Source organism: Chelonoidis abingdonii, chromosome 7 (assembly GCF_003597395.2).
Source record: "Chelonoidis abingdonii isolate Lonesome George chromosome 7, CheloAbing_2.0, whole genome shotgun sequence".
NCBI classification, from domain to species: domain Eukaryota; kingdom Metazoa; phylum Chordata; order Testudines; family Testudinidae; genus Chelonoidis; species Chelonoidis abingdonii.
Window position 1 is genome coordinate 35787806 of NC_133775.1, and position 18211 is coordinate 35806016.

At 38.6% G+C, this 18211-nt stretch overlaps 1 protein-coding gene across 2 annotated transcripts in view; it reads left to right on the top strand.

Moving 5' to 3' along the window:
• ABCD3 (ATP binding cassette subfamily D member 3) overlaps nt 1-18211 on the top strand; it is a 68235-nt gene that overhangs the window by 38301 nt on the left and 11723 nt on the right. For both annotated transcript variants that reach the window (XM_032777871.2, XM_075067799.1), the window contains 12 exons: nt 4577-4646; nt 5797-5894; nt 6120-6243; nt 7921-7977; nt 10575-10717; nt 11078-11147; nt 14712-14781; nt 14912-15009; nt 15104-15195; nt 15887-15978; nt 16070-16142; nt 16860-16923. In XM_032777871.2, the coding sequence (XP_032633762.1) occupies nt 4577-4646; nt 5797-5894; nt 6120-6243; nt 7921-7977; nt 10575-10717; nt 11078-11147; nt 14712-14781; nt 14912-15009; nt 15104-15195; nt 15887-15978; nt 16070-16142; nt 16860-16923 (1051 nt within the window). The remainder of the gene's footprint in view (nt 1-4576; nt 4647-5796; nt 5895-6119; nt 6244-7920; nt 7978-10574; nt 10718-11077; nt 11148-14711; nt 14782-14911; nt 15010-15103; nt 15196-15886; nt 15979-16069; nt 16143-16859; nt 16924-18211) is intronic.

Here is an 18211-nt window from a genome sequence, read left to right on the forward strand (position 1 = left end):
CGGGAGAGGACATTTACCCTTAGCTAATCTAGTTTCTGCCAGAGGCCCCTAAATGTATACCCCAAATTTCAAAACCAGTAGACGACTGAAAGAGCCTCGGTGGCTTAACCTGTAAAAGTGTAGTGAGAGATAAAAGGCTCCTTAAAAGTGGAAGTCAATCCTAGTGAGGTAGTAGAAAGGGATTGCAGACTGCCATTAAGTGTAAAATGTAATAAGAAAGCCAAAAGGCGATTGCAGAACGCTAGCCAAAAATCTCAAGAGTATAATAGTTTAGTACATCGAAAGGCGCCTATACGACCGGTGACCCCGGACTGATTGAGATACGAAGGTACTTACAGATGATAGTCATTGCAGAGAAACTAAATGAATTCTTTGCCTCGTCTTGATGGTGAAGATTGGGGAGATTCCAACTTGAGCCATCTTTGTAGGTGCAGATATGAGGAATTGTCACAGATTGAAGTGTCACTAGAGGAGGTTTGGAATTATTGATAACTTAACAGTACAACGTCACGGACCCGATGGCATCTCCCTAGGTTCTGAAAGAACTCAATGTGAAATTGCCGGCTAGTACTATGTTTGTAACTGTCTTTAATCAGCTTTGTACCCAGTGACTGGAGATAGCTAAATGTACACCATATTTAAAAAGGCTCTAGAGGTATCCTGGCAATTACGACCAGTAAGTCTACCATCGTACGTCCATTAGTTGAAATATAGTTAAGAATTGTCAGCACATAGAAGAACGCAATTGTTGGGCAAAAGTCACATGGAATTATATAAGGGAATTTGTTCTATAATGATAGAGTCTTTGAGGGGTCACAACATGTGGCAGGGGGATCCAGTGACATGTACCCTTTACCCCAATAGAACGCGACCCGATTAACACGATTGGATTAAAGCGGTAAAGCAGCGGGGGCGCTGGGTCTTTAAAGTGCCACCCGAGCCCTGCTGCTTTACTGCTTATATTCGATTCTTGTGGAGCCCTGGCCCTTTAAATCACTGCTTAGGCCGGCTGCTGGGCCCGCGCAGCCGGGCTCGGGCGTGTATTTAAGGGTCAGAGGCTCTGGCCGCTGCGGGGGCCCGGCCCTTTAAATCTGCCTGAGCCCCGCTGCCAGAGCTGGCGGTGATTTAAAGGGCAGGGCTCCCCACAGCAGCTGGACACCAATTCTCTTAAATTACCCTGAGAGGGCCGGTCCAGTCCGGCATAGCATCTGGCTTTGCTGGTACATGTACCGACTGCCCGGATGTGACGTGTCTCACCTATAAGGCAGTGAGATTTTTTTTTGGCTCCCAAGGTGCGGATAGCGGGGTGAGGAGTACTTAGATTTTCAGAAGCCTTTGACGAGGTCCCTTACCAAGGTTTTACGTAATAAGTTGTCGTGGTAAGAGCAGATCTTTCATGGATGAGACTGGTTAAAGACAGGGACAAAGGTAGGAATAAATGGTAAATTTCAGATGGGGGTAACTAGTGGTGTTCCCAAGGTCAGTCTAGGACCAATCCTATTCCTTATTCTTAATGATCTGGGAAAGGAGTAAACAGTGAGGTGGCAAAGTTACAGATATATTATGTCAAGTGTTAAGACAAAGCCGACTAGTGATTGGGCCACCCTGGCAAGTGAATTTAATGTGGATAAATGTAGTAATGCACTGGAAAAATAACCCGCTATACACATATGATGGGGGCTATTTGCTAAACTACATCAGGAAAGAGTCTTGGAGTCATGGCGGATAGTTCTCTGAGACGTTCACACAATGTGTGCGGCAGTTAAAAGCAACAGGATGTTAGGAATCATTACAAAAGGCATAGGAATAGATGGAGAATGTTTATTGCCTTTATAAATCCATGGTACTCCACATCTTGAATACTGTGTAACAGATGTGTCTCATCTCAAAGATTATGGCATTAGAAAGGTTCAGAGAAGGGCACTAAATGATTGGGGTAAGAACGTGGCCATTGAAAGGGAGATTAAAGAGGCTAGGTTTCAGTTGGAAAAGAGGAAACTAAGGGGAGATATGATAGAGGTATATAAAATCTTGAGTGGGATGGAGAAAGTGAAAAATTAAACGTTTTTTACTTGTTCCCATAATATAAGAACTAGGGGCCACCTAATGAAATTAACGGGCAGCAGTTTTAGAACAAATAAAAGGAAGTTCTTCACACAGCGCACAGTCAACCTGTGGATCTCTTTGTTTGAGGAGGTTGTGAAGGCTAGAACTATAACGGGATTTAAAAGAGAACTAGATAACCTCCACGAATTTAAGTCCATTAATGACTATTAGCCAGGATGGGTAAGGAATGATGTCCCTAGTCTTTGTTTGTGAGAGGGTGGAGATGGATGGCAGGAAAGAGATCACTTGATCATTGCCTGTTAGCTTCACTCCCTCTGGGACACCTGGCATTGGCAACTGTCAGCAGACAGGATGCAGGGCTGGATGGATCATTGGTCTGATCCAATATGACCATACTTATGTTCCTAAGAAACAGTAGGGTGAAGAAGGACATGGGTATGCAACATGTTTGCAGTGTTGTAGCCATGTTTGTCCCAAGGAGAGAGAGAAGGTGGATGAGTTGGTCCAATAAAAGATATTACCTCACCCACATTACCTCTCTACCTCTCTCAATACAACAACTTGTGTTTTGTTTAAGAATATACACATCTTGTAGGTATTAAGGTTTTTTTATAGTTCTTATTATTACCTGGTGGTGCTTTATGGATCACCTGAATCTTAAGGAGAGATTTAAATGAAGTGGGTTGCAGCTTGAAGAATAGGGGGCAGCGTGGAAAAAATGGACCTTAATGGTGATCCCACATGAAGCCGTAAGCTGAGCTACAGCTCTCCTTCCACTGATCACCCTATATTGATCACATTAAACTCATAGTTTTACCAGTATAACTTCATGTGTGGATGCTCTTAGTCTGGAATAAGAGTGGCTTTATTTTGGTTTAGCTTAAACTCCTTGCAAAGCAACCTACGCTAAAACAAACAAAAAAAAAAAAAAAAGGCACTCATACTAGAATAAGTGCCTCCTTGCCGACAGTTATACCAGCATAACTATAGTGGTTTATATTCACAAATTAACTTATACCACTAAAAACATTTCTGTGTAGAAAAGCCCTCAGTATTCCCTTCGCATTTATGTGAAGGAGGGCTACAGCGCAGGTTGTAGAATTGTAAGCTTAGTTTTCCTAAGGCAGTGGTTCCCAAACTTGTTCCACCGTTTCTTCAGGGAAAGCCCCTGGTGGGCCGGGCCGGGCCAGTTTGTGTACCTGCTGGATCCACAGGTTCAGCCGATTGCGGCTCCCAGTGGCTGCAATTTGCTGCTCCAGGCCAGTGGGAGCTGCTGGATTGGCTGCTGCAGGCCAATGGGAGCTGCTGGAAGTGGCGACTTGGCCTGTCCCACTTCCAGCAGCTCCCATTGGCCTGGAGCAGGGAACTGCGGCCACTGGGAGCCGCGATGGTCCAAACCTACGGACGCAGCAGGTACACCAACCGGCCCAGCCTGCCAGGGGCTTTCCCCGCAGAAGCGGCAGAACAGGTTTGGGAATCACTGTCCTAAGGTTTTGCCAAGGACCCCCAGCAAACCAAGATAAGTGAGGACCTAGTATTCTGGGTATTTCAAGTGTTTTAAAGAGGAACATTTAAAAAAAAAATTGAAGCTGATAACACCTTATAAGCAAATACGAAAGGGAAAAAGTAGTCCTCTTGTATTCTTTGTGTTTTGCTTCATAGTTATCTTTTATGTATAAGAGACTTTATACACTGAATAATTTCTAGCTGAGACATCATACAGATTTTTTAGGTGCTAAATATAGTTCTAAAATGCCATTAATTTTTTATGAAATCTGGATCACTTTGTTACTTGGTATGTGTATAAGCTTAAAGAATTATTTTTGTCTTGGCTAATTTCTACTCCAGACCATAAACAACTTGGAGCCATGGTTCCAATCCCTTCTCTCTTCCCCTCCCCCCCATTTTAATGGATTGGCAGATGGCCCTACTCAATCTCCTTACGCCATGTTCTGGTGTATGGCAAGTATGGCAAGTACTCATTCTCTTCCTGTCCATTTGTTTTCTCACTTCTTATCTTCTCTGTTGTTTTTTCTTTGTTTCTCTTCTGTGTATTTCCCCCCTCCCCTTTCTTATTCCTCTTTTTCTTCTACATTTTGCTAACTTAACTTTTCCACTTTGCACCTTTCTTTCTCCCTCTCACCTCACCCCTGAAGGCTGTATGCTGCTGGGGTGAGTAGTATCCATTTGTTACCCAAGGTTACTATGTGCCATGGGAGCAGAGAAGAGTATATGAGAGCTCCTTCTGTAGCCTCTTACGTTAGGGGCCGCAACAAGAACAAGAGGAGAGAAGGCAGGTGGCTTTCAGTGAGCCACTTTCCACTTTACCTGAAGATGAAGTTGACACAGTTGGTACTACAGTTTTCCACAGTGATCTTTTCTTATACCCTGTTACCCCTGCCCTACTGAACTAGTCAGGGCCACCCACTTGCCCTCCCCTTGGGAAACACTGGTGTGTGTAGTACTTGCTTTCTCTCACAACTAACACGTAGCTTGTGGTGGTTTGCAGTGCTATCATTGGTCGCAGCAGAAAAGATTTCAAGAAGTACTTGTTCAACTTCATCGCTGCCATGCCTGCTGTAAGTGCTTTTTTTTCCTTGCCATCTTTTTGTTAAAAGTGATTTAAAATATAAATTCAGAAATCATGAAGAGATTCCAAATGAATTTGTCAGAACTTTTAGAAGTAAACTGTTTTTAAAATGAGTGGTTTCATTTCCCTTTCTGGCTGTAAGAAGTAGGGAAATACTTGAGTGGAGGTTTCACTATTGGATGCCTATTGATTCAGCAGAATTGACTTACTCTTTTAGACTGCTAGGTTTGTCTGTTAGTACTGATGAGTAATTTAAAAATCCCTGTTGCCAATTGACTACACTAAGCTGTCAAGGCGTGTGATGAGGTAACTACTTAAATAGTTTTGTTTTTCAAGCAGATTCAAAATAAAGGTAAGATTTTTCACATTAACCATCTTTCAAAACATATACAGTGTTTTTAACATTCAGGTTTTTTCTCAAGTGACTTACACCCTGTTCACATAGGAATGCTAAAACAAAGTGTTCTGGAAATAAACCCAGCACATTAAGGGGAATAATTCTCACCAATTAAAGAAAAATGCAACCAAATTTTAAAATAGGCCAGAAGTGTATAATAGGCCAGAAATGATATCATTTTAAAGGTGGGGCGTGAGGCTGAGACGATGAATTCATTTTAAAACTGATTGCAGTTAAATCTTTGGTTAAAGCAGCAAAGAGTCCTGTAGCACCTTATAGACTAACAGATGTATTGGAGCATGAGCTTTCGTGGGTGAATACCCACTTCGTCAGATGCATGATATTTGGTTGTAACAAAGTTCTGAGCTATATCTATTGACACAATAAGACCAGTTTTAACTTTTATCAATACTATAGTATTTATTGTTAGTACTCATTTGATAATCCAAAGATTTTTAAAATTGAAATAGAAATATTAGTCCATGGTACCTGCAAATAATTATGCACTTGCTTGACTTTAAGTATGTGAATAGTGTCACTGGCTTAAATGAGACTACTCTGATGTTTTGACATTTGCAAGATCTGGATCTAGTTAATTTAAATCAATTTGTGTACAAAGTCTGACTAGGTAAAATTGTGTTTTGTACTTTCACCAATTTAAGCAAGCAATTTGCATGATATATTTAATCCAGCTGTTTTTTATTTGTTTGTGTTAACTTGTATTACTATTATTTATTCCTAGATCTCCCTGGTAAATAATTTTTTGAAGTATGGGCTAAATGAACTTAAACTTTGTTTCCGAGTAAGACTCACCAAATACCTCTATGAGGAATATCTACAGTAAGTCATAACTTTTTTAATACTTAAAATGTTAAAAGTGCGATGTAATGTATCAACTGTAAAAAAATCCAAATAAATATCAAGTAAGAGATGGGATTTTTTGTGGATTTCATAAATGTTCTGAAGTGGCTTTCAGCTGCTCATTTAATACTACTTGAATCATTGATTCATTTTAGGTAAAACGTAACAAGTTTTTCAATGATTGTTTTGTTGTTAATGTTTTAGGGCTTATACGTATTACAAAATGGGAAATCTGGACAACAGAATAGCTAATCCAGATCAACTGCTCACACAGGATGTGGAAAAATTCTGTAACAGTGTAGTGGACCTCTACTCAAACCTTAGTAAGGTGAGTTCCTTTAATAAAACTTTAATCTTTTATTAATACTGGTCATTCGGGATCGCTGAACACTGTGCAAACATTTACAAGAGTCAAGGAATACAAATAGCATTGAATAAATGTATGGGTGATAAATCTTGTCAGAGTTTAGGAAGATCACTTTCATTTATAAATTATTGTATAGTATTGAGTCCACTTTGTATTTAGTGAGTTCACTTCAGTCAGAGTTATGTGAGGGGAAAATATTTTTTCCTTACACAGTTGTCTTTTTTCTTCATTTATGATTTCTTTCCCCCTTCCATGCTGCTTCCACAAACAGTAATTTTTCCTTTGGGTTTTTCTTTTAATATTCATCATTTGGGAAGGTTGCGAGAGCAGAATCTTTTGTCAATTATTTAGTTCTCAAGGGAAAGAAAATTCTCATTCTTATTTATCTTTTCTCTTTGATTTTAATATGCGAGTGGTTTGTGTTTCAGGGGTGGGGGAGGTGGGATGAATAAGGAAATGCCCTCTTTACTAAATGGTTTCAGGTGTGTTTCCTAACTTTGGAATAGGGAAGCAAAAGTGCCTATCCTGAAGGCAGTTTTGTAATTTAGTGGAGGAGTTTTTATCATCAAAGTAGCTGTAAGTTGGCTCTATGTGCAGAAGTAATTGGGTGGGTAAGTGAGCAGAGCTAGCAGGTTTAAAAATACTTCTTAGGATGACTTTCTGTCCTTGAAATTACTCCTGCATGGAAGCGTGGTCAGACAGTGCTAGATTTGTTGTGAATGTAAATCTAATGCTTCACAATTTTATGAGTAGCATCTCGTCTGGCATGTTTCATTAGTACTTGGTTGGCTAAAGCAAAAGACTTTCACAAAATCGAACATCAACAGAAAAATGTCTGTGAAACAGATATTTCCCTTTAAAGGAACCAGTTTAATTTTATAGAAGAATATTCCCTTGCAATACTTCAGTCCAAATATTAGAAATTAACTATAGATTAAAATGAAATATTCATGTATCTGGAGTTATACAATAGGTCAGTAGTCTCCAAACTTTTTACACCCAAGATCACTTTTTGAATTTAAGGGTAACCCAGGATCTGCTCCGCTCACTCCATCCCTCTGTCATCTCTCTGTCACTTGCTCTCGCCTACCCGTCATTCACTTTCACTGGACTGGGGCAGGGGGTTGGGGTCAGGAAGGGGTGCAGGTTTTGGGCTGGGACCAAGGGGTTTGCAGTGAGGGAGGGGACTCCGGGCTGAGCCTGGTGTCATCCTGGCCTTCAAAGTTGAATGTCCCTTGTGCCATATGCATGGCCAGCCGTATGCTGTCACTCCTCCTTCCAGTCCATCCCCACTCTGCGTGATTGTTTTCAGAAAGGGTAAGATTTAGCCCTGTGTTGTTCAATTAAACAAAATTGAGAAGTATAATTGGTTTAAAGCTTGTTAATGTACTCTGCAGGCTGTTTGAAAATTAGTATTAAGCACATGTGATGCCATTTTCAGTTGCTGAGCAAAATATATAGCCTAAATTATTAGGCTGTCTGGAATGTTGCTTTTTGTTTAAGCATTTTGTTTAATTATGGAATGTATATTTTTATAAATGTGTTAACTGTAATATGTATCAGATTAATATGCTACAAAATCTGATTATTTGACTGTTTATATCCATGTCTTCTAATACTAACTTTTTTCTGTTGCAGCCATTTTTGGATATAGTTTTGTATATCTTCAAGCTGACAAATGCAATAGGAGCTCAGGTAAAAAATCTATTTAAAAAAATTCTTTTTTATTATGCTTGAAATAAATAAACCCTTCAGTGTTTTGGCTATTTTATCCATCTGGGGATTGATGAAAATCATAGACTCAGTTACTTTTAAATATATTGTATTCTTTCAAAAAATGGGCATCTGTTTTCATACTAGTTATGAAGTGCGATAAAAGCTCACTATTTTGAAGCAAACAAAATAAAAAAACTGATGTGAGAATTTGGAGACTTTCAGGAGAACAGCTGACTTCTAGAAAGACCTGCAGGTTCTTAGTTTCCTTTCATCAGTTGCACAAAAGGCTCATTTTGTGCAGTACCTTTTCTGGCTGGATTATGCTTTGTACCACGGTTGTTTACACTCTGCAAAAACATCTTTCCTATCTCTAGAAAACCTGCTACACTAAAAGGGAGCTGTTTGTTGCACAGAGTTGGGATGGAAGACAGAAATGAGTGAAGCAACATCTTAGACTTAATATAAAATTTAAAAGAATCAGTACAAGCTCTTTTTAAATTATTTGCTTTATCTTCTTGGGGGAAAAAAGTCCTCATACAGACCAGTTGTTTTCTGTCTAATTCTTGCTTCATTACTAGTTGCTAATCTTCTGTTCATGAGTTGTAGAAAGATAAAAGCAGTTATGCTTTACAGTGGGACCCTAATTTTCATTCAGGGAGTATTCCTTCAGGATACATCACACTTTCTTTTCCCCTGGATAAATGTTGCTTACTGATTTCCCATAATTTCACATTGAAGACTGCACCAGAGAATTCATAGTAGGGTCTCTGTCTATGTGCCTCAAGAGGGAGGAATGTATAGGGTTATCTTAAAAACTACAGGTGACCTAAATAACTATTAAACTCCAGAATTGTAGAACGTGTGATAGTTTCAAGTTTCTAGTAAGAGAGTTTCTTCTCAGTTACATCTGAGATAGCACTTTTATTTCTCTGTATTTGGAATAGCAAATATCATCATTTTGGATTCCACTATGCAACGGTTTTCAGTGTTGCCTTGTTAACAGGGAATGCTGTGTACTGTACTTTTGCTATAGGAAGGAAATGGAAGTTTTTTTTTTCTTTGTTTAGGGTAACTGCTTTAGTGTTGCTAAAGTTGTAGTAAACCTAAAAATAAAAATGTGTCAAAATAGTAAAATTTAGTGTTTTCCAATCCTGTTACTGGTCTAAAAGCCAAATCTTACAAACTTTATACATTAACAAAAATGTTCAGTTTCCAGCAGCAAGTATCTAGTGTGTGCATTGTCAGGTTTGGAGTAAGGATAAGCAAGATAGTTAAGTGGCAAATCTTTTGATTAATTGTGGCAAAACTGTGGCCAGTGTTAACATAAAATTTATTTTCAAATAAACCAAATTAATTCTTGCTGTTTTCAGATGATTACATAATTTAGTAAGTCTGTGTTAATGCAGCATTAACTGTAAAGTAACTACAAGAAAAGAAATTTCATTTTAAAATAAAAAAAACCCAAAACTTCCATGTATGTGATATGGAACTCTGAAAGTTTAACATGTTACATAAGCACCTATTAAAATGTCCGGGTTCTAGCTTTGAATTGAAATCAGATTTTAATCCTTCATCACTATGATGGCATGACTTATACTATTTTTTCAAAGATTTTGAAGTTATAAAATTATTGCTAAAAGAAATGCTTATCCTTTTTGGCTGAGTGAAGCAAGGTCCAACACTTGATGGCATTTATCTGCAATGCCATAACTTTGGAATGCTGTGTCCAATCACTTACAAAATTCCAGGGAATGTTGTAGAAATCTATGGCAAAATTGGAATTGGTGCAAATTGGAATACTATTCCTTGATTTTCAGGAATATTAGGCTCCCAGACTAATCTCTCTGCCACCTGTGGCTGCTGCCTACATACATCAGAGCAGCAACTGCTTATCGTGCTGTATGGGAACAGTGCATGAAATCTAGATTGCACCAGAAATAAGAGATCTTTATAGGGAAGGATTATAGAGTGGGAATCAGAGACCTGAGGATGGGTGGGGGAATAACTGCGGGGGGAAGGGGTGTGCGAGCAGGGAGATGGAATGGGGATCCAGTGTGGACAGGGGCAGGAATGTGAAGGTAGGGGGGCAGCAGCAGGGACTGGAGGGATAGAGCAGTGGTGGTGGAGGGGGAGGAAGCAGGGAGTCAAAGAGGAGTAGGGTGCTGGTGGTAGTGGGGGAAGCAAGCGCCTGGAGGGCAGTGGATTGGTGATCATAGGGGGAAGTGCTCCCCCTAACACACACACACTAGGGGTGGGAGACAGAAGCAGGGATCTGGAGAGGTGAAAGTAAGGAGGAAGTAGGGGAGGAAATGAGCATCAGGAATGGGGCGGAGCGGACACAGAGCCCCTTCCATGGAGGAGGGGTGGGAGACAGTGGTATAGTGAGTAAGGGGACAGGAGTTCCTGAAATAGAGGGGCCGGGGAGGGTGGCACACAAGGAGCTTGGTGGCAGGAAGAATAGAGGGGTGCAAGGAGCCTCTGGTGGATCCAGTGTGCTTGACCTGCAGAAATTACAAGTGTGCAGCCCCTTAGTTCTAGAGTTTTTATAGTCTTATCTTTTTCTTTGATATTCACAGGGTCCAGCTACCATGATGGCCTACTTGATAGTTTCAGGCTTTTTCCTGACGCGTCTAAGGAGGCCCATTGGCAAGATGACAATTGCTGAACAAAAATATGAAGGGGAGTACAGATTTGTCAATTCCCGGCTCATTACAAACAGGTAGGGATTTATTTGTTGACTAATTGTAAATGAAATCTTTGTAGTATTGCAAGGTACTTATTCAAGTAAATTCTAAAACTTAGAGAATTAATTTTGAGGAAAATGTTTATATTTCTGTTTGGATTAATTATTAACTCCCATATCCATTATTTACTCATTTTAAAAGACAAAGTGTAGTTGAGATACTATAAAACTCTGTCCTACAGTTGTCTTGTGGTAATATTATGAACTCATCTTTGGTGAGAAGGTAATTAAAATAATGTCTTTGATTAGAGCTTTATTTTTATAGCTAACTTTTTCAGGCTGGTTGCTCTGCAAGGATTGTCTACGTTAAAAATAAATTCTTTTTTTTTTTTGTAGTGAAGAAATTGCTTTTTATAATGGGAATTTAAGGGAAAAACAGACGATTCACAAAACCTTTCATAAACTGGTAAGAGAGCATAAAATGCTTGATTATAGCTTAAATGCTAAATTTTCACTTAACCAAATTCTAAGGAATATTGTTATGATGGTTCATAATGCTGAATTTGTGCTAGTCTTTTTGTTTTTGCCTCAATCCTCAGTTCAAAACTGTATTATGAGGGGGAGAAATCTTACTGCAAACAGTCTGGCACACATGCATCCAATTGATCGTAACTTCTTAAGGTATGTCTACATAGGGGTAAAAGACCGAGTTGTGGGGCTAAATATTGGTGTGTAGACATTCAGGCTTAGGCTGGAGCCCGAGTTCTGGGACCCCGTGAGGGTGGAGGCTACCGACTAAGCTTGAACGTGCACACAGTGATATTTTTTCAACCCCAGAGCTAAATTATGTGACCCAGGCCAGCTGTTGGTTTTGAATTCCTGTGTAGACATACCCTTAGAAATTTAACTCTAAATTTCCTGGATTTCTAATGAGTTTTGTTAAAAGGCCACTTATTAAAAGGTGGTGGCGGCGGTGGTGGTGCTCATCCTTCAATTTGGAAGATAACCATTACATCACTGATTGATTTAGTTTCTGTAATCACATGAGTGATCAGGCCTATTTGAGCTTTGAACAGTCTGTGGCACACTGAACAAGAGATGCTACTATAGGTTACTTGATTAACAGACATGCCCCTGTTGTGAGATTTACACTGCTGGTGCTTCTGCTCTGCCTCAGTAGTTTTGCTCTGCTTGTAGACTGTAGCTCCAGTATGGACGACACTTCGCCAGGTAGAACAATCCATTAGCAAGATCTTCCCATAACTCTGGTTCAGTGTTGGAATACCTCAAGGATAACTAGAGGGAGTCTTTGAAACATTTCTTCTGGCCTCCCTGAGAGAGCTTTCTCCCCTTTAGCTCACCATAAAAGATCATCTTTGGCAGTCACTCATCTGACATTCTGGTGGCTTGGCCTGCCCATCTTACCCGTGACTTCAACAATGTAGATGCTTGGAATGTCTGCCCACATGAGAACCTTATTATCTGGAACCTTGTCTTGCCATCTTGTCTTCATTAGTTTCCTCAGACAACCCACGTGAAAGTGATTTGGCTTCATAGCATGGCGTCTATACACCATCCAGGTTTCTCATGCATACATCAAAGTTGGCAACACAATGGCTTTGTAGAGCTTCAGTTTTGTTTGTTGACTAATGCTTCTGTGCTCCCACACATTTGTATGTAGTCTGCCAAAGGTGACATTTGCTTTGGCAGTTCTGGTATTGGTTTCGTCACTGATGTGAACTGCACGTGACCATGTACAGCTGAGGTAGATGAACTTGTCCACTGTCTAGAGGATTTGACCATTCACTGTGATAATAGGCTCTACGTAATGCTTTCATGGTGCAGGCTGGTACATCACTTCTGTCTTCTTGATATTAATTGTTACACCAAAATTGTCGCAAGCTGAAAAAAAATAGTCCATACCCTGCTGCATGTCAGGCTCAGATTTGGCATTCAGGGATCAATCATCAGCAAACAGAAGGTCACGAACAGTCACTTCCTGTACACTGGTCTTTGCCTGTAGTCTCCTCAGATTGAAAAGCTTGCCATCAGTCTGATATCTTATGCCAATCCCAGTGTCACAGTCATGAAAGGCATCTGTAAGCATGGCAGAAAACAGTCAATTGCCTCCTCACTAATAGATGATTGTTGATTGAGGATATTGTTAAAATGTTCTGCACACCTTTTCAGTATCTTTTCTTTGACAATGAGCAGTGTGGCGCCATCGGCACACAGTATTGGAGATCTTCCTGATGCCCTTGGCCCATAGATTGTCCTCAGAGTATCATAGAAGTTCTTCATATCATTTGTGTCTGCATAGGATTAAATCTCATCTGCCTTGTTGCTCAGCCGTGAGCTTTATATTTGCATTATACAGTCCTCTTGATGTTTTTAATCCTGGTGTAGATGTACCCTTAGAAATGTAACTCTAAATTTCCTGGATTTCTAATGTTTTATTAAACTCTAAACTTCTTGAAAGGTAATGTTCATTGAAACTACTGATATGTAGCAGCACTTTAGAGGGATATGTGTGTGTGTGTGTGTGTGTGTAATTTACTACTTAAATTAGCTTTAGCACACAGTATGTAAACCTGCAAGAGTGCTACTAGCCAAGTGAGTGATAATTTCACTAATTAGACAAGGTGGGTGAGGTAATATTTTTTTTTATTGGACCAACTTCGGTTGGTGAGAGAGACAAACTTTAAAGCAACACAGAGCTCTTCAGGTCCTGTAAAAGATATTACCCCACCCACTTTGTCCCTCTAACATCCTGGGACCAACATAGTTACAATTACACTGCATTCTCACTAGTGTCACATAGAAGATGGCAGATTTTGGAGCAGTCTTGAGGAATGTGCTATTTGGACCCTAATGAAAAGATGACCTGTACTAACCTCTGTAGTAGCCCCTGTTAGTAAATTGAGTGACTTCAAATTGAGAGAGAGCATGCATCTCCTATTCCGTAAAGATTTATAGTTGGTGTATTCAGCAAAGGAATAGGATCAAGTGGGAATATGAAGGAAGAAATGAAAGCTATGGACTTTAATTGGCCATACAGAAATGCATGAGGGGCCCACGCACTGGCAAAAGTATATAATTTGTTTCCCTAAAATTCTTGATTAGGCCCTTATCTCTTATCTTGATTATTCTCTCTCTCTCTCTCTCTCTCTCTCTCTCTCTCACACCCACCCACCTTTGGACCTTTTTGACACCTGTCTTACCTCACTTGGGCCCATTCAAAAAACTGCCACTACGACTTTCTAGCCTGTCGTTCTGACTATGGGAACAACCCCCAGTCTTTTAATCCATTCACTAATTTTCTTTCCCATAACACCAAAATTCAGAGTTCATCTCCTCACCTTGAAGGTTTTTCAACTCTTGTTCCATTACTTATCCCCTTTTGTTTGTTTTTTGTTGCCTTTTCCATCTTCGTTCTGCCAGTGACATAAGATTTTAATATCTCTGTCCACTTCTCCTATAAACATCTCCACGCTTTTTTCCATACTTCCTTGTAAGTGGTACATCCTTCTTGAATTAGTCTGTGAAACTATTAGCCTTTTCATCGAATGCCTCCTCCAGATCCACTTCTGTTGTGACACCTCCAAAAAGGTGAACTAGTTATTGCTAGATATTTTAGCAGTTAGGATTAGCTGATTTTATTTAATATTTTTTCATTTTCTGATTATTTGAAACTATAGCTAACCTATCTAACAATGACCTTTATTTCACTACCAGGTCCTTTCTTTCCATCGCTTGCAAACTTTCCTCTCATTTACTGTTCAGTTGTTTGTGTGTTCTTTTAGATTACGTTGTAAGCACTTGATGGTAGGGACTTTGTCTGTCTGGATTTGCTCAGTGCCTAACACAATTGGGTCACAATCCTTATTGGGGCCTTCATGCTTTACTGCAAAATAAATCCTTTTTTTTCGAATTAAATTTGCTTCTGTATTGTAATTGCAGGGTGCATGGCAAATATTTGTGTACGCTACATTTTTTCACATTTATTGTTTTTGTTTTTTCCCCCCCTCAGGTGGAACATTTGCATAATTTCATCTTGTTTCGGTTTTCTATGGGATTCATAGATACTATCGTTGCCAAATGTAAGTGTTTTCCCAATGCTAGTGGACTGCTATTGATAGAACAAGTGGTGTTACAAATATTTTAATGTGTTCATTTTATATTTTGATTTAACTTTTCTTGCTAGAAAACATTTACTTTTAAATATTGCAGACCTAGCTACTGTGGTTGGTTACCTGGTCGTTAGTCGTCCATTTCTGAACCTAGCTCATCCTCGCCATCAAAAGAGTACCCATTCAGAACTCCTGGAGGTAAGTAGCACAGAATAGAAATGAGTAAAATATAGTAATTGCTTGAATTCTGTTAGTTCGCATAAGTAAACATAGTTGTATTTTGCTATTTAAGGATTACTACCAAAGCGGAAGAATGTTGTTGAGAATGTCTCAAGCTCTGGGCAGAATAGTCCTGGCAGGCCGTGAAATGACCAGATTGGCTGGGTAAGACTGATAGCTGATATTCACAGCTGCTTAAAACTATTTTATTTTCATATATGTAGTTCCTGTCTTCCATAGCTGTTTTTTATAAATGGACTGTAGATAAAAACAAAACAAATGTGCACTGATTAATGTGCACACATTAATATTAATAACTGTGAGAATATTAGGGAAAATTAATGTTTTCAATTACATTGGTAATTTCTGAGCCTATTAGTATTTGCAGATGTTTTGAATGTGAGATCAGCAGTGATGGGCAGTATGGAAGTAAACCATTTTCCATCTTAATGTAATGTTGTTGGGGTATATTTTAATATGAAAGTTTTACCTTTAAAGCTTAACTTTCTAAAGTGTTAAATATTTCACCATCTTAAGGGCCAGTTTTGTGAACTGCAGAGGTGGGAGATTAATTTATTGGAATTAGGAAGCTTTTAATTATATTCCAGAGTTTTGCAGTATCCAGTGCTTGAGGTAACCAGCCCAAGACATACAACAAAAAATAAACGCACATGTTTTGAAACAGCTTGCATTCAGTACTGTATCCCAATCACGCTGCAAAAAAGTGATTCCAGTTCTTCCTTATTATGATTTTAATTTTGACAATTTAGAGTACTTATTAAAAGTTTATTTTTCTGCATAACAATAAAATCCTTAATGTTTCTGAAGATTAAGTCTTAGTGCATCCTTATTTTAGCTTCACAGCTCGAATTACAGAATTAATGCAAGTACTAAAGGACTTGAACAGGGGCAGGTATCAGCGTACTATGGTATCGCAACATGAAAAAGGTAAGTATGACGGAAGTTTAATGCGCAGTACTCACACTTTGGCAGACACAAATCTAGTCTCTAATACTTGTTTCTTTTTTTAAAATGTAAGATGGCGATAGAACCCAAACTATTCCCTTGATACCTGGGACTGGAGAAATTATCAACACTGATAATCTTATCAAGTATGTATAGAAAGTGTAATGTATAGAAAATGTAAACCTGCTTTTTAGTCTTGCCTTATATCGCTATTTTTAATTCAGTTCGTTATATAGAACGATACTTTATATCCACTTCCTTCTGTATAATGTCTTCAGAATTTCTTTCTCAATCCTTACTGCGTAAGGCGTTCTACAACCTTAATACTCTTTACTGTGGACTACTGATACTATCTCTTCTCCAGAATCAATCTGCCTTTCGACCTGTCCTGCTTTCCCCTGGAACTTGACTACCCAGATCATTTTATTTCCCGTTAGTTAGACCCCATCTCTTACTAGAATTTCTGCATTGGCTTTCCAACATTCTCCATATACATTTCAAGCCACTTCATCATTGAGGCACTTGAGAGCTATGGCTTGCCTATATAGTTGTCTGTCTTTTTTTACAACCCTTTTAGCGACTTTTAGAACACTTTTTTTTTAGACTTCTACAACCCTTTTAGCCAAGTCTTGCTATATATGCCAGGAAGAAGCTTTCAATTAATGTGTGTCAAGATACCTCCTCCTCTTCTTTAAATTAAATTAAATTTAAAAAAAAATCCAAGAAACAGTCCAGTTCTGGCCACATGGAACTCTCTACCTTCATAGCATCTGCTTGTGTTCTAGCATCCTGTTCTTTCTCAGAGTTGACCAGTTGGTAAAGAACTATACATAATAGTAGTAATGTGTTAATTTTACCCGTAGGTTTGATCATGTTCCATTAGCAACGCCTAATGGGGACATTTTGATTCGAGACCTTAATTTTGAGGTAAGTTCTAAGATATAAATCTTCATGTAACATTTGAAAAATGAAGGTGAGTATTTCCCACAAACTTACTCTGTGTTATGAACGGTCAAGAATAAGAACAAAAGATGTGTGTAGGATAGGGATACTGTCAGTGTGATGGTCATATTTTTTTAATTAACTGTGTTAATAACATATTGGGCTATTAAAATGGACTTTTTTCAAAGTTTTATTCCCTTTTCACAGTTAGTGCTTGCTTTATACATATACCCGTTTTTAACATTTTGCTTGGCAATGGCACTGAAACTAAAAACTATTTCACTTTGGGCCCTTCTGCACTAGCACAATGCTGTGGTACTACATGCTCACAAAACTTGTCTTGAAGTGTCTGTGTGTATTTCAACTTGTTGTTTTAGGAAACCAGCAATTTTACCCATCTTTGGGAATTTATCTGGGACTTGTTCAAATACCAGTGCTACGCCACTGTATATGATACAAAAAGTATAAAAATGATGAATACGTACAGTAGATTTTTTCAAAAAATTACATGAGTAGAAAGGAGTAAATATTTGTAAGTCTATTGTAAATAGAAATGTTTTCATTATATTTAAAAACTTCCCCCTCCTTTCTAACCAAACACACATTTTGGGTCTAAACTAGTTGAAAGCATTCCACTTATGTAACTATGAGTAGAAATTAGTGATCTTTTCCTTATCATAGCATTTCTGCATCTACAAATATATAGCGGAAGTTTACACACAATAGTATGAATTATTTAACCTAAGATGTAAACAAATGAGAAAACAATTTCTGGAGTGGTAGAGGGAGAAAGAATATGAAAAGAAAATGTTACTGGATATTAGTCTGCCTAATTAAAATGTTAACAGACATTATCAGTGAAGTTTTCTTTATGATAAAAACCTGTTTGTGCCAACAACTGAAATAAGAGTGTAAGTTATGTGGTGTAAGATTGATTGTGTCACCTCAGACGTATCACAGTTTGCAGTTTTCCTCTTGCTGTTTTTATACAGCATATCCAGTAGGTGGCAGTGGAAGTGTTTTCCTGTTAGATTTTAATGATCGATTTACAGTAAAAAATTCATTGTCTTTCTAGAAAACAAAATTGCAATGCCATAGGTGTGCAAAGTTAGTTAAGTAGAATAGTTAGTTAGTACTCAGTTTCATCTGATGCTTTTGTTCAAGTTATGACATAAAGCAGGAATAGTAAGATCCCATTATAATAATTATACTAGTTTTATATTCTATTCCTGAAGACTTAATTATATAATTTTGCTTTCTAGAATGTTATGGC